General features: G+C 35.8%; 1 protein-coding gene across 3 annotated transcripts in view; it reads left to right on the top strand.

The window, feature by feature from the left end:
* Nucleotides 1-15,845, top strand: part of LOC149540053 (DExH-box ATP-dependent RNA helicase DExH18, mitochondrial-like) — a 43,696-nt gene extending 27,851 nt beyond the window's left edge. Inside the window, exons 2-3 of one of the 3 annotated variants that reach the window (XM_089801248.1) lie at nt 14,913-14,981; nt 15,228-15,845. In XM_089801248.1, coding sequence (XP_089657374.1) covers nt 14,913-14,940 — 28 coding nt within the window. In that variant the 3' untranslated portion in view covers nt 14,941-14,981; nt 15,228-15,845. Of the gene's footprint in view, nt 1-14,912; nt 14,982-15,207 lie in introns of all 3 variants that reach the window. The other 2 variants (XM_089801247.1, XM_089801246.1) reach the window with 2 other exon arrangements.
* The last annotated feature ends 1,497 nt before the right edge of the window (nt 15,846-17,342 follow it).

The following is a 17,342-nucleotide window of genomic DNA, read 5'->3' as shown; positions in this document are numbered from 1 at the left end:
ATTTAGTATGATGCATTTACTTGTAGTTTTATAGAAACTAAACTGCAATGATGTATTTGCTTCTAGTTTTATAGAAACTATTTACTATTTTGCTTCCGCCATCAACATTTTGCACAAGAATGCAATTTTATATCCACTTTGCACACGCGCACACACACACACACACATATTTGCTTGTTTCTTTTGTGTTCTCATTATTTAACTTATTAAATGCATCTTCTCAATGAATTTTGCAAAAAACTGTTTTTTAATGAAATTTAAGCTTTTTTAGGTTCCCAAGTTTTTTTAAAACCTGGCTGAATTTTCCTGAGTTTTCTTTTGTGGCTTGGCAAGCTTTTGCCGAGTGATAGTTTTCCATCTACGACCCATCTATCGCCCAACTTAGAGAAAGAGACAAGAAATCTATCTAGCCTCTATGAAATTGGACAATCCCACTTTTTATACTGTTCCAAGTGAAGGCACCATTATTTGGTGTCATATCAATAACATTCAAGAGCTCAATTGTATCATTAAGTAGATTGGCAAAAGGATCAAGCTAGACTTAGCCCCCTCTTTTTTCCTCCAAGTTGAAAATTGCATTGAAGTCACTAGCCATAAATCAAGGGAGAAAGGGTACTGGAGAACAAAAAATCATAATATGATTCCAAAGTTTCATTTTGACTAAGAGATTTGTAGGAACATATACATAGAAAAAAGAGAAGTTTTCCCTAAATCCAAACTAGAACCAATCATAGAGATGATAGAAGAGCGACTTGAAATCCCACTTGCAAGGGAGAACCTTCATAAAAACAAATCCCAACTACCGGCATTGACAAGTGCCACGTGACCAAGTTATAGGGGCTCTATTTAACATACTATCCATTGTCAACTTTGTTTCCTGAATAAAGACAATTTGAGGAAAATGGGTATCAATCAAGTCACGAACAACCTTTTCTATAGGGATGTTATTCATAATTTTGTACCCTTCACATTCCATGTTCAAACAATCATTTGTGAGATTGGTAGTCAATGGGCTTCATTGATTCAGATTCCACTAATGTATCGCCAATTAGCTTTACCTTCTCGTGGTTTATGCAATGCTCAATCGTCAAATGTTTTGTCCAGAGCCCCCCTTTAAGGCTTTTTGCTACAAGACCAAGGTAGGAGAAGCCCTATTGTTTTTTTCCAGAGTCCAAAGCCTCTTTAACAAAAGGAGAGCTTGGAGCTACCAAAGTTGTATCATCTTTGAAGATCAAAATCCCATTCGTTTCTAGTACATTTGGAATTTGTGTGGGTAAATCTATATCCGTTCATGTAGGCGATCCTCCATAGATAATTTTTAATACTCCTTCGCAATATCTTATTGATACCACCCAATTGACTTAGCATCAGAGGATAACTCAATAGAATTTCCCTCTTTCTATACCAAGTAATCCAAAATATCAAATTGGTTACGAGTCCCATCATTCTCTCCTTATTGCGAGGCTTAACAAGAATGAAATCTCCTTGTTTGCAGTCCTTTCAAATATAGGAGCCTTCCCTTATCCGCCTCAGGGGTGAAATTGGAGGGAGCATTAGCTGCAATAGCTGACAAATAAGATCGAGGGCACTTCCTTTGCAAATGCTCATACTCATTACAAATTCTTCATCTAGATGATAGTGTCTCATAGTCAAGGTGTTCAATCTAGGAAGAGGATCCAAAACATATTTCTATAGAATCTGGTAAGGGCTATTTAAATCAATTTCAACCGAGATACAAGCTCAAGAGATTAACTTCTGGTCTTGAGTTTGTGTAGCAGAGGCAATGGTTTTTCCAAACAGAACAGCAATCAAGTGAAGAATGATTCTCCTCTAGGTTAGACTCAGTGAGATGCTGGCATTGATTGTCATTGATGTTGAAGCCTTTGTACCATCTTGGTTGTATCAGTTGGTTATTGGCAGTTTCAGTTATATACCTGTTGGCTGTTGGTAATGCATCGAAGGTTTTGGTTATGCATAGGCTAGGTTCAATACATAATATTTTGGTGTTCCATTGTAGGTGTATTTGGTTCTACTCATTGCCTACCTGTCTTGACAAAATTATATGCTTCCAGTAATTAGTATTGTATGAAGTTGTCTATAGGTTCTTGGTGATTGCTATAATTACAGTGTTCTTCCAGATGTCTCTAATATCTGGACAATGGTGTAGTTCATCAGATGGTATTGGTTAGGTGCTACATTGTGTTCCGGACAAATTCTATCCACTTTCATCTATCGATGAGTTCAAATATGTTGTGGATAATCTTTTGGACTTGGTTTTGGGGTTCTTAGTAAATGTAATATGCATTGTATACATCTTATATGTGACCTATCTTTGGATCCTGCTGTACCGTGTTGCAAAATTTTCTTAAGGGTGTTTTAGATTTAGGATTGTTGGTAATATATTAAATACAAATGTAATATCTTTTGAAATTGTGCCCAACACATGTTTGGTGTGGCTGACAATATGATCAGATATCTATATAAATAAAGAAAACCCTTTTGTATCCAAGGCATAGTATGGTATGGTATGCATGGATGGTATGGCACGAGAGTGAAGTGACAGAGTAGTGCTGTGTGAGCATAGTGGAGTTCTTGTCGGTACATCAGGCAGTGAAGTGGTTGAAGTAGAGCATTGGAGAAAGAAGGCCTTATATACTAAGTTGCAGAAGATCGGTGTATGCTGGTTGAAGATCTGTAGTGGATCTTTGCTGTCGGTAATCTGTGTGCTATCAACTGGAACTGTTTTATTTGCAATCAGGGGCAGTTCTTTCAGTTCACTAGTTGTCAATAAAACTTGTATTGGCAGTTAGTCACTTTCATATTTCAAGGTAGTTAGCCCAACCTGCAGTGAACCAACCGTGGTGAGCAAATCGGCAGTGAAAGTTTTTAAAAACCACCATAACTGGTGTTCTATTTCATGAGAATTAGCTTCTCCACAGTTTTTTCCCAATTTAGGTTTCTACATAAATTTTGGTGTTCTTTGTGTTGGTGTTTCTGCACTTTCATGGTTACATCTATTATAATGTTTGATGTGAATAATCGATGAATCAGAAGGAGATATTGCTATTGTCTATGAGTTTGTAGATGCAGTAAAAGTTTTATAAAGTGAGTGGGAATAACTGATACACTGCCCCTCTTAATTATTCGGCTTGTTCAACACTCTAGAGCTCAAGTGGAAGCCTTGTAAGGACTCTTGAGGGAAGCTCCTCAACAAAGTTGAAACCCGCAAACCAAGGTTCGATGAAGAGTCGTTCCTTATCAAAAAAATATGGGCCAGCTTCAAGAAGCCTTGTTTTTGTCTGCCATGCAGGAGAAAACGACCAGAAAGTCATTGTCAGCAGCTAACAATATCTTTATATTTCCTTTAGGAATCCAAAATTGTCGAGCCCAAGATTCTAAAACCAGCAAAGAGAGTCGAAGTTGATAATTTTGCAAATAAGGACATGATTGCTCCAGTAGGAGATGTCTTCAATCACCAAAATAGGTTGGTCTTGGCACCTCTCTAAACATCTATTCACTTTCTTTATTTTGGAGAAACCCTTTGAGGAGAAAGACCCTTTGATAGACAAGATTTTGTTCAGATGATCCATATTTTTACATGCATCACCAAACCCGCAGAAGAAACTCGTTCTGCCATGGCAAAATCAGACCTCTGAGCAAACTGTACCCTACCAGCTGGAATACAGAAACTGGGAGTTTGCCCCAAATTTCCATTCAGCAAAGAATGGAAGAGATTTCTCACAACGAAACAGTCACCGAAAGCTACAGCCTGCAGATGCAGAACAGCCCCAAACGGCTTCAAACAGAAGAAAAAGTGTCCAAGAGAAGGCCCAGTGAGCCCCAATTGCTGCCTGAAAATGTTGACCCAAATCACAGCCGAGGATCCTGAACGCAGACCCATATTGCAAAAAAAATCCCTTTAACCAGCATGTACACCACCTGCATGTGCCTGCAAATCCAACCCACACGAACAGCACCTCGCAAAACCATGAACTTGACCCCTAGCAGCACACAGCAGAAGAAAAATTCAAGCTGGACTAAACCCTAGCCTGCACATGCTCATACCGTCCGCATTTGAATGCCATGCTCATACCGTCCGCATGTGAATGCCATCCTTTTGAAATACATTCATTTCTTACACTGAAAGAGGAATCATCTGAAGTGATTGTATTAAGCATTTAAAGTGGCTGATTTTTGCATCATAAATAAGTTGAAAGTCTGCATGGTAATTTTATAAAGGCAACTAAATGTTTCAGATTTGCATATAGTTTTCAGATATTTTAGCATTCTAAGTCTTGTATCTGACCAAGTGGTATGGTAACTTGAATAGTGCTTTGATGATTAACTTTTGGATCATAGATTGATTTTTTTTTTGGTTTCATAGCATCCTAGGGTGTTATGAAGCATTTGTGCGTGAGGAACATCATAGAAAATTCTTTCATAGGTGCATTCCATAGAGTATCAATGAATCACAGTTGCTTGTTGGATCCATAACAAATAAATTCGCATAGTTTTTTGAAGCATAGTTATAACATCTACCTAGAGCCAATTGCATTTAAGCAAGGATAGTAGGCCAATGACCTGGATACTTGGTGAGTTTGGACAAACTTGCCAAGTTTGATAAACATACCGAACTTGGTGAGTCTTCTTGTTGAGATTTGGTTGTTAGTGACACTAGCAGCAAAAAATAGAAAATTAAAGTGAAAAAAACTCGGATTCAGACTCAACTTAAAAAATTAAAAATACATCATCTATCCTGGTAAAACATCATTTATGTATGAGCAGCAGTTCAAAGATGAAAAATAGTCTTGTCGAATGCAATACAACTTCTAGATCTACACTTCTAAACACTTGTGGAATGTGGGGAGAAATTTGTTGGTAGTGACAGCCAAGAGATCAGGTCTTTGCATAGTCTATTGTTTGGAGTCAATAATGGATCAATACACAATGTGTTAGTAAATACATTGTATTCATTTGCTATGGAGTTATCACTTTGAGCTAAATAAGTAATCATAAGCTTTTTGGTTTTTGCAAATCTTCCAAAAGAGGACTTAAAAAGGGAGAAATTCCACACACTTGCTATATAGATGAAATTTTATGACAAATTTCTATAATGTGATGATATTTATGCAAAACTAGAAGATAAGTTGGGATATCTATGTGCCATCTAACTCTTTTTTATTCTATCAGAACTTTGTCTCAGTTGAATTGCAATTGAATTACATTTATACTTTTGGTTCCCAAGCCAATCAATATTCTGAATAATGCTTGTATGATTGTAGCAGCATTGTATACTTGTCTGAGAGATGAGTGCAGGATCCTACATAGGGCTAGTGATGCTTGACTGAGTGATACAATCTCCTCTCTACCGCACTTCTTGATTCTGTGTTATGATTTTATTTTTATGCCACAAATATCATGATTCAGGAGTTTGGTGCATCTAAAGAATTGAGAATGCTTGTATATTTTAAAATATCATTTCCTTCAAGTCAAATCCAGTTTAGTTTTGATTTGATTGATTTATACTTGTGATGTTATATATGTCTTTAAAGTTGTTTTTTTGAAGGGTGCACGGTATAAGCTTTAAATCATTAAAAAGAAGCTATGCATTTCATGGTTTTTCAATTTTCTGAGGCTTCGTAAAAATAATGGTTTGCAAGTGTCTTTTTTTTTCCAACTGTTATATTTGCTTGTTTGCACGTCTCTAATTACAAGGACTTTTGCTCAATTTTAGCAATACATATGTCACATTTGTCTTAATTATGACATATTATGTATAATCTTTTTATTGTGATTGCCTAAAATGAAAATTAACATGTTTGTAGAATATACTAGGCCTTTTAGGCTGGGGTCCCATGGGCACCCGCTTGCTTAAAAATAGAGTGAGTGCCACTGAGCTTTTTTAGGAATATTTAAAGGGGAGCAGTCCCATGAATTTTACATATAAATCTGCTTAAAAAAATTAGCTCCTAAATTCAAGGAAGCAGATGGTCCCGTAATTTGAAAATGAAATCAGCTTAATCTCTAAATTAATGATAATATAAATTGTTCTTTTTAGATTTTTTGGTGGGATGATTTCACTTTGGAGGGAAAATGAAGGGTAGGTTCTTGCCAAGTGGCAGAATTCTTCCCTAAGCTGGTGGGGCTATTTTCAGCCCCCACCCCATTTTCATCCGCTCAACTAAAAAGTAGGGACTCCTAGTTAATAGGAAAAGATTCAAAATTAAGCTTCAGCCCCCACAAAAAATAATCATAGGACCGCTAGCTCCTTAAATATAGAGCCCCCCTCCCCCCCATGGGACCCTTGCCTTATTTTCATTTATGGTGATTTTATGTTTTCTTTTCCTTTCATATAGGTATCTGTATATGATTTGCCTATTTGAAATAAAATATCCCAAACTAGGATATTGTCTCAAATCTGATTTGAGTTTTCAATATTTGTCATGTTTTGCTTCATTTCATTGCAAAATAACATGCAAACATGGTTACTAAACATGCAAAGGAAACAATATAGATTTCCAAGGAAATAAACAATTATAAACACAAATCTATTGATAATGATTCTGATATAAAACATGCATGGCTGTCACATCAAATATATTATTGCTAGAGTTGCCTAAATTTTCCTCCAAAACCTGTTTAAAACAATATAAATCTGTGTTGGCAGTGGGCCAGCATCCTTCACGGGGTTCATTACAAGGCTTAACCGCCTTTTGTGCCTTCTTTAAGTCTAGTGGTTGTATTGGGCACTAACAGGTTGATCTTTTGGTGTAATGACAATCCTAGCTTGTAACAATCTGCTCAATGATGAACCCGGAGTGAGTCCACTTCTCAAGTATTGTTAGACTTCTGTCTAACCTATGAATATCCAAGGGTTCCTGTCCTCAAATATGGCTGCTGCTGCCAAGCCAGCCACAATGGAGAAACTAATAAGTAACAAATCAATATCTCATAATAGAATGAGACTCGAATCCACAATCAAACCTTTTATAAAAATTCCCAGCCAAAGAGCCATTGATTTCCTTCTGATTTTTTTACTTAGCCACTAAGGCAAATAATAAAACTTAACTCATTTAATAATTCAACCCCATGGCCTAGGAAAGACTCAAGTCATGACTTAAGTTGGCCCTTTTTAAATAATTGCCACTGAATAATTAAACTCATATTACCAACAACTATAGCTTTTTCTCCTATGTAATTAAACACTTAATCCTGTCTATTAACTTAATGCTTTAGCCTATGGAGAGAATAGATAATAGGCTAGCATTAGTATTTGTTTATTTATTGAAGTGCTTGGCAAAAGGCGACATTACATCAAAATATTTCCATAAGCAATAGGTTGTTATTTTTATTTATTGTTATTTGGATTAGCTCGGGATTTCAGTTTAATATTGATTCTATTCTATTCATAACATCAAATCTTAGGAATGGGACTTCAACTAATATTCTGGGTCATCCAGGAAAGAAGGATTTCATCCTAGGTCTCACCCCAATCTCTCATTTTAGTTTATTCTGGGACTGCAACTAGTCATTTTTCGGCTCCTTTGACTCTGTTATATTAATGACAAATCATGGAATGTGATTGAGTCTTTGATGCAAAAAGTCACACACAATTGAATTCAAAAGCAACAACAATGAGCATCATGGATTGTGGATTTTGACATCATAAAAAAAATCAGTTTGTCATGTTCAAGTCTTGTGACTATGGTTTGAAGTGTATTTTGGCCATCATAAGTGGCTTCACTAGAAAGGCTTTACTTTCTGAAGGAGTATCATGTCTTTTTTATAGTTAAGAGTGGGGTGAAACCTAGGATGAATCCTTTTCCAAGGTCTTCAATTTAGTAGTGGAGAACTACAGATCATGTTTAGTATAAACCTCAAGAGGTTGTAGATTGGACAATGGCCTATAATAGGCAATCAAGCATTGACAAACTTAAGGAAAATAGCATAATGTGATTATTGACATTTCCTTATAATCTACAACAAAATGAGGTAGGTGAGAGAGAGAGAATTGTATGGTTGTAAAGATGGCTAGGTGCATGTTGCAAAAGTTTCCTAAGACTTTGAATAGAATAATCTTTTTATTGTGATTGCCTAAATTGAAAATTAACATGTTTGTAGGATATACTAGGCCTCACATTTTCACTTCTATGGTGATTTTATGCTTTCTTTTCTTTTCAAATAGGTATTTGTATATGATTTGCCTATTTCAAATGAAATATCCTGAACTAGGATATTGTCTGAAATCTGATCTGGGTTTTCAATTTTTGTCATGTTTTGCTTCATTTCATTGCAAAAATACACCATTCAAAACTAAACATGAAAAGGAAATGATATAGATTTCCAAGGAAATAAGCAATTACAAACACAAATCTATTGATATTGATTCTGATATAAAACATGCATGGCTGTTGCACAAATATATATAATATTATTGCTTTAGTGCTAGAACATGCATAAATTTTCCTCCAAAACCTGTTTAAAACAATAAAAATCTGCTCAATGATGAATCCAGAGTGAGTCCACCTCTCAAGCAGTGTTGGTTTTCTGTCTAACCTATGAATATCCAAGGGTTTCTGTCCTCAAATATGGCTGCTACTGTCAAACCAACAACAATGGAGAAAATATCAAGTAACAAATCAACATCTCGTAATAGTATGAGACTCAAATTCCCAATCGAACCTTTTATAAATTCCCCAACCAAAAAGCTATCAATTTTCTTGTTCTGATTTTTTTATTTTTTCTATTTATTCTATACATAAAATCAATCTTAGGAATGGAACTTCAAGTAATATTCTGGGTCATCCAGGATAAAAGGATTCATCCTAGGTCTCGCCTGACTCTCTATTTTAGTTTATTCTGGGTCTGCAACCGATTGTTTTTTTTGCTCCTTTAACTCTCTATTATATTGATGATGGATCATGGAATGTGATTGAAGCGTCGATGCAAAAACTCATGCACAATTGAATTCAAAAGCAACAACAATCAACATCGTGGATTGTGGAATTTGACATCGTAAAAAAAATAGTTTGTCATGCCCAATTTTTCTGACTACGGTTTGTAGTATTTTTGGCCATCAAAAGTGACTTCACTTGAAATACTTAACTTTTTGAAGGAGTCTCATGTTCCTTTTATAGTTATAGTGGGGCAAGATCTAGGATGAACCCTTTTCCAAGGTCCTCAAGGTAGAAGTGGGGAATCGTAGATCATGTTTAGTGTAAACATCAAGAGTTTGTAGATTGGATAATGGCCCATAATAGGCAATCAAGCATTGACAAACCTAAGGAAAATAACATAATATGTTTATTGATGGTCCAGATTCTAGCCTCCTCCAATAACTCATGAGAAGCCAGAAACCTTTGCAAGTGGCAGCAAATGCCCAAATGAGCCAGGCAGATCCTTTTTAATGCTGTAGTGGAGTTAGTTATCTAATATTAAAGAAGACAAGAAGTTAGTTTACAAACCATTCTTTGATGGCTAAGGTACATGATTTGTGTGATTTGGAGAGATACAAGGAAACTGAAGGAAACTTGCTTTGGGAAATACAATGAAAGCTGAATATGGTTCTCCAGATGCAGTATTTACTGAAGGGAAGGGTGGACTAGATGGAAAGAACGCCACGATTCTAAATCTACCAATCCCAGTGTTCTCGAAGGGAGCAATGAAAGAATAGTCATTGAGCAAGTTAAGTGGAGGGGACCACTCATGAGAAGCCAGAAACCTTTGCAAGTGGCAGCAAATGCCCAAATGAGCCAGGCAGATCCTTTTTAATGCTATAGTGGAGTTAGTTGTCTAATATTAAAGAAGACAAGAAGTTAGTTTACAAACCATTCTTTGATGGCTAAGGTACATGATTTGTGTGATTTGGAGAGATACAAGGAAACTGAAGGAAACTTGCTTTGGGAAATACAATGAAAGCTGAATATGGTTCTCCATGAAGAATTGGCCTTGGTAGTTGTTTCAATTTTTAACTGCTTAAAGATAATTTCACTAATTGCAAGTGTCTCTAAAGCACTGTGTTTGTCTTAGAAGAGGATTTTGAGAAATACAGAAGTAGACTTGTAACCAAGGGGTACTAACAGACTGAATATGTTCTGTCATGTAGTGTTTGTTCTAGTTTCAAAGTTCACCATGGTGAGGAATTCTTGTAGTTGCAATGAAATATAAATGGCAAGTGCATCAGTTGGATGGAATGAGTGTGTTTCCCCACAGTGATTTGAAGGAAAAGATTTTCATGTAGCAACCTCATGGATTCATGAAAGGTGGAGAGGAACATTCGGTTTGTAGATTTAAGTCATTACTTGGCTTGAAGCAGGTGCTTTCTGCATGGAATGAGAAGATTAGTAGATATCTTTAGGAATTGAATTTTGAAAACTTTGAAAAGGAGCACAATCGTTGTGAAAAGAAGATTGATAGGGGAATCTCTTTTGTAAGGAAACATACAAGGAAGCCAAGGGCAGTTTGCTTTGGGAAATACAATGAAAGATGAATATGGTTTTCCATGAAGAATTGGACTTGGTAGTTTTTTCAAGTTCCAATTTTTAACTGCTCAAAGGTAATTTCATTAGTTGCAAGTGTGTCTACAGCACCGTGTCATCTTAGAAGAGGAAGTTGAGAAATACAGAACTAGATTTGTAACCAAGGGGTCCTTGCAGACTGAATACATTGATTGTCATGAAGTGTTTTCTCTAGTTGCAAGGTTCAATATGGTGAGGTCTTGTAGTTGCAACAAAATATAAGCGGCAAGTGCATCAGTTTGATTCAATGAGTGTTGGCTGCTACCCCACAGTGATTTGAAGGAAAAGATTTTCATGTAGCAACCTCTTGGATTCATGAAAGATGGAGAGGGGCATTTGGTTTGTAGATTTAAGTCATTACATGGCTTGAAGTGGGTGCCTCCTGCATGGTATGAGAAGATCGGTTGATATCTTTAGGAATTAAATTATGAAAACTTTGAAAAGGAGCACAGTTGTTGTGAAAAGAAGATTGATAGAGGATTCTCTTTATTGTTCTTTAAGTCAAGGATCTAATTTTGACTGCTAATAATTTTGATTTTGATTATGTATAAAAACATCCAGCATTATAGCTTGTGATTTCAGATTTGGGGTTGCTTCACTATGTTTTGTCTTTACAAGTTTGGTTGGAGTAGAGTACATTTGTTTTCATGCAGTCAAAATATGTCAAGTTGACAAAATTTAGGGTGGAGGATGCAAAAGTTGTCAAAACTCCAGGTGAACCTATTATAACGTTGACAAATAATACATGAATAAAAGAGGTTGATCCCACAAAATATCAGTCTATAGAGGAGAGTTTATTGTAAATTACCCCAACTTGCTATGATTTTTTCTATTGGGTTGGTGGACAAGTTTATGTAGGAAATCTAGTGTAGTTTCAAAAAAGTTGCAAATGGTATATTTAGACATGAGAAGGGTAACTTGGATTTTGGCCTTTTCAAGAGAGGAGGCAAATGCATTCTACATGGATATACAAAGTTAGTTTGGTTAGGTGAATTGCACTTTAGGTTCTCTCTTCATTTTGAAAGATTCTTCGATCTAAGAGTCTTTTGAGAAGCAAAATGGCAGGCTCATAGTAATGAGAGTCACCATGATTCACATGAGTCACTCGGGTTGGGGAGTTGGGTTACCCCTGCCGGGTCAAAATGACCCGTGACCCTGACCTGCCAAGTCATCAAATATTTTATATTTCTCTAAGGTATTTCTATTAATATCCCTGACTTGCCGAGTCACTGCCAAGTCATGACTGAGTCCGAGCTAGGTCACGAGTCGAGTTACCCTTGCTGAGTCAGAGCTAGGTCCGAGTCTCATTACTTTGGGCAGGCTTACATTGGACTGCTTAAGCATCAAATGAAGTAGTGTGGTTGCAAGAGATGCTGGATCACTTGCATGTGCCAAAAGGTGTGTTGATGATTTGTTGTGATAATTAGAGTGCTCTTTAGACTGCTTTGAATCTTGTCTTTCATTTGGAAGCTAAGGATATTAAGATCAAGTATCACAAGGTTCATGGGATGTTGCAGCTTTAGAAGATTTTGGTTGGCTATTTTGGTGTGGAGGATCAAGTGACATATGTTTACCAGATTGTTGATGGAGAGTAAGTTGGTCAAGTTTCAGTTATAGTTGTGCTTCAAAGAACTTGTCTGAAGGGAGATTACCATCATGACATTCCATTTCTTGTCTATATACTATTTCTGTACATTGTAGGTGTTATAAATTGTTAAATTCCAGAGTAAGGGAGATGTCAGAATATTTGAGATGTCCTTTTATCAGCATTTTGCTGTCATCATGCTTTATGGTGGTTTAATGACCATAATGTTGGAATGTGTAATTTCCCCTCAAATGAAATGTAAAACAATAATAGAGGATTCTAGAAATTCCTGGATTACCAAATAGGGTTAGATAAAAGTCTAGAAGTTATTTATGTTTAGATAGTTTTAGAAAAGTCTATTTGTCCTATGTTGGTTAATTTAGATGTTTCCGGAAATGATCTAAGACCTTTATAAATAGAGGCATCATGTAATGTTATTGATATGGACAAAATGTAATTGATATGGACAAATGGTTAATGAAATATATTAGTGCCGCAGCACATTGAGTATTCATTTTAGTTTGGTTTGTCCATCCACCTTTCACAAGGTGTATTAGAGTTGTCTTGAGTTTCTACAAGTGGTATCAGAGCAAGGGTAAGAAAATCCTGCCACCATTTGTAACAGACGAATCAAAGCTATATTAATTGGGAGAGTCTTGTCACTTGTTTTGATAGAAGCAGCTAATCAAGGGATAGCTGATGAAGGAATGAATTTGTTTGTCACCATTTGTGACAGCAAAGAGATTTTTTTATTTTGCAGAGCAAGGTTTTTTGGAGAACCCTGTCACCATTTGTGATAGATGCAACTATCAAGAGGTAGCTGAAAGAAGACATGAATTTGATCAAGATTATTAGTGAATCCTATCACCGCCATTTGTGACAGATGAGGCAAGATTATCAGTGGATCTTGTGAAAAGAGGAAATTGTTGGCAGGTAATTGCTGACAAAATGTTCGTAGAAATTAAAGGCCGCAGTCTTGGAAGACACTATTCATGCATTAACAGATACAAGATTATTGGAAAATAGCATTTTGACATCAGACAAAAGAATAGATTTGGATTCGTATGCAACAACATTTGAGGTTGAAATTAGTGGGAGTGTTGGAATGTGTAATTTCCCCTCAAATGAAATGTAAAACAATAATAGAGGATTCTAGAAATTCTTGGATTACCGAATAGGGTTAGATAAAGTTGTAGAAGTTATTTATGCTTAGATAGTTTTAGAAAATTCTATTTGTCCCATGTTGGCTAATTTAGATGTTTCCGAAAATGATCTAAGACCTTTATAAATAGAGGCATCATGTAATGTTATTGATATGGACAAATGGTTAATGAAATATATTACTGCCACAGCACATTGAGTATTTTTCCATTTTAGTTTAGTTTGTCCATCCACTTTTCACAAGTTGTATTAGAGTTGTCTTGGGTTTCTACACATAAGAGTAGGTTGATTCAACAATGCTTTAATGCCTAAGCTCTTGTGTGTTGATTTATTTCAAGTTTCACATGGACTGTATCTCATAAGTGATTGGTTTTTTGACTTTGTTTTAAGAGGTCAGTATTACTGTGACTGAGAACCATGAAGCTATGTTCTTGTATAACTAAAGTTTTAGGTGGTGAAGTAATGAAGTTAGGGTACCTTATGCACTTATTATTTAATTCCTTTTTTCAGAATCTCACCCTTCCTTTCAATATGGAGGTCATATAGGAAGTGTTTTTCCTTCTAGTTCATAATGTGTAAAGAAATCAAGTGATCCACAATTGCACTGCAACAGGGAGGATTGTACAACACTCTCAAGCAAAATTGTGCTTCAACACTGAAAATATCCTCTTTCTAAAGGAACTGTTAAACTTACAACTGCCAGCGTTCCCTGAATTCACAGTCAAAAATTTCCGAGTTCTAGTATGAAATAGCTAATTTGGTCATTGTCCCCTAGCCATAGATTACATTTTAGATGTAAGTACACATCAATGCTGATTTATTAAAGATTTTTTGTGGGATTCACCATAATGAGAACTTACGCACCACGAAAATAGAACATTATCAATCAACTCGTATCTGAAGCTTTTCAGAATTACATTTTTACAGAATGATCTTTGTTGCATCTTGTTTGTATCTTTTTATTACAGATTCTGAGTTAACACGACTTAAAATTATATCAATAAACACTATGTCATATGCAACTGAATTTTACTCATATACGTATTCACCATGGTTACCAGGAGACCCTACACCTGGAGACGCGTCTCGGAGACCCCCAGTACCGGAGACACGTCTCTAGGTACCGGAGACGTCCCCAAAAATGTTTGGATGCAAAAGGTTTTGGTTGCCATCTCCAAAGTCCCCCAACCAACAATTGATGTCTCCCACCAAAAATATATAAGGCATCATAAAACTCCTAAATCTTATCCTCTATCATCACCCCTTAAAAAATTGTTATTACTTATATCATATATGTTAGTAATTATAATGATAGCCACTATAGTTTTCCAATCAATTTGCTTAATTGCCTCTAGAAAGACTTGTCAATGATGTATAATTATTTCTTTATTAAACAACAATTAACGTCTCCAAGTACCCCCCTCTCCTATTTTTGAAAATTAGCCGTACCAGTACCAGTACCAGTCTCCAAGGTCTCCAAGTACCCCAGTCTCCTGGTAACCTTGGTATTCACCTTAGCAATTGAAGTTTTGATGCCTTAATAAGAGTATTATAGGTACCTGACGATATGTATTTCACGTTATTATGATGCATTCTTTCTGATGTTCACCTTTTTTTCAGTTCTTATGATAAGTTCATGTGTTTTGCAGGAAGGCAAGCAGGTTGGTTGGATGTTAAGGAGGCATGCGAAGGATGAGATTTTCCAAGGACTTAAAGAGGTCAGCGATATTTTTGATTTTTGATCATCTGGATCTCTAAGTTTTGCTGCAGATATTATGAATCAGTATTTTTAGAAGTCTTGCTCTATAGAGAATTGATGCCCTTGTAATGCTCTTTTCCAACTTCACCTTTTTAAATCTATTTTCACATTATGGCTGTTTTCATGATTATGCTTTTATGACTTCCGTGCATTAATATATGCTAGTGATTCATGCATTTGTTCAGATTTTCTTTTCATGATTCAGATTGCACAGACATCTTGGCAATTCATGCAAAGATCCTGTAGGTTGAAGTTTCTTTTTAAAATTCTTGCTGGAGAGGGTGAAACTCTACAGGGGCATGTTCCGTGCTACAAGCAATGACCCATTGCTCTTTCTGGATACAGATTTTGAAATGGACAAAATGTTAATCTTGTGTGGAAGTCTAGCTCATATCAGTTGTATGAGAATATTGAAGATCGTCTTGTTTTTTTATAAAGTGGTGTTTCCCGCAAAGTTTACGCGTCTTCAAAATATGACACACATCTGATAAGTTAAAGGCTGGTGTGGCACTTCCTCGTTGAGTCTGTTATCAATCACTGTAGAGAGAAAATCATCAAGCACAATAGGCAGACTCTGGTATAGAGCTAACTGAAGAGAGTTTAGGCTCTGTATATCAGAGACTAATGCAACTGAATAGCATAGCATTATGTATTTTTGCATGCAGATTGCTCAAAATTTGGACTTTTTGACATGGAGAAAGTATGATAGGATTTGTACCACGTGCTTTCAAATGAGGAAAGTTCTACACTTATTTCAAAAAGTAATCTGAATAACAGCTGAGAAAAATAGTTCAGTTTGAATACAGCATTAGTATTTTCTTTAGTATGCTTCTTACAAAGCATGGGTCTTCAATAAATCAATTTTGTTATAGAAAGCTTAACGATCAGCATTCAGATCTTTGCCACTTCATAGTTTTGATGAAAGTGTGTTGTGATGAACAAAATTCTTTTATTGGGTTTTTCTTTTCGGGAGGTATTCATTAGCATTGGCTCAGTTGCATTTTTATTTGTTATGGATTTTCTATTTACCCAAGCTAGACATTTAGGGCTTTCACTGGAATTTAGAATATCTACCACTGGATTGGAGTGTTAAGCTCTATTGTCTTTGTACGTTGAAGGGCTATAGAAGAATGTTTGAGGATTATTTACTCAGTTTAATCATAACAACAAATTACTACTGTTATTTGTTTGATTGATTGGTTTAGAAATAGGGGCCTTCATCTCTGAAACAAGACATCCTCTAATAAGGATCAATTAGTCACTACAACAAATTTCGTTGTGGGATCTGAACATTGGATCACTCGCCTATGAACCAACAAACTAACTATTGCACTACACATGCATGCACCAAATAGTATGACCCCACAGATTTTTTTTTTGCACTTCTACTGTTTTGTGAAGGATAGTTAATTTTTGCAACTGAGCAATTATCAATGCTAATTGCTATTTTTTGTGTAAATGACCCCTTGAAAACACAGCAATTTACTAACATAAACTGTGCAAGTCTATTTTTTGGTTTAGCATGCATTCCCAAATGTCTATACCCACCAACTTGTCTACTACAAATTGATGTGACATAAATCATTGTACAAATCTTCTCATCTATTCTTTGATCCAAGATCCCAGAGAAATTGGGCATGGCTGAAATTGCAAGAAAACTCTTTACATCATCTTTAAAGCCATTGTCGGTTTGAAAACATTAACTTCTCTATCAGATACGAAATGCATGGTTTACATTGTAAAATAGGGGCTTCCGCCAAAACCCCACTTCAATTACCATAACATAGGCAAACAAAATTTTGAGTATTATTTCAAAATGGAGATAGATAGGGCAGGACTCTCCGTGATCAAAGAGCACAAGAAAATACAAATTATATCATGAATCAGACAGTTTTTGAATTGCCATCATTACTATTATTGTAAAGATACTTTTTCCCTCTCTCTAATGCAGTTAGCCAAATCATATATCAAATTGATTGAACCAGAAACAATTTACATATCTTACATAACGACCAACTTTATTTATTAACATAAGCACATTAATATATGATACACAATTTAAGTTAATAGTATGATTCAAGTTGGGGACACAATTACAACAAGTATGTCCATGCATTTGGATCATGTTTATTGTGCAAGTTAATAAACCCTTTGACCCAAAAGTAGTAAATCCAAATGATTTGGAGTCAATGGTGCAAGAGCACCTAGGCTAATTCCTAGTCTTAGTTTTCACATTTTTGGTTTTTGGCTTGTACCGATCTTAGCCAAGTCAATTGTTTGGACCTTAGAAGGTCATGTGTGTTTGCTCCTAGGTGGATTT

Source organism: Cupressus sempervirens, chromosome 9, assembly GCF_028749045.1.
Source record: "Cupressus sempervirens isolate cs-2001-9-10 chromosome 9, ASM2874904v1, whole genome shotgun sequence".
Lineage (NCBI taxonomy): Eukaryota > Viridiplantae > Streptophyta > Pinopsida > Cupressales > Cupressaceae > Cupressus > Cupressus sempervirens.
This window is presented reverse-complemented; position numbering and strand designations above follow the sequence as displayed.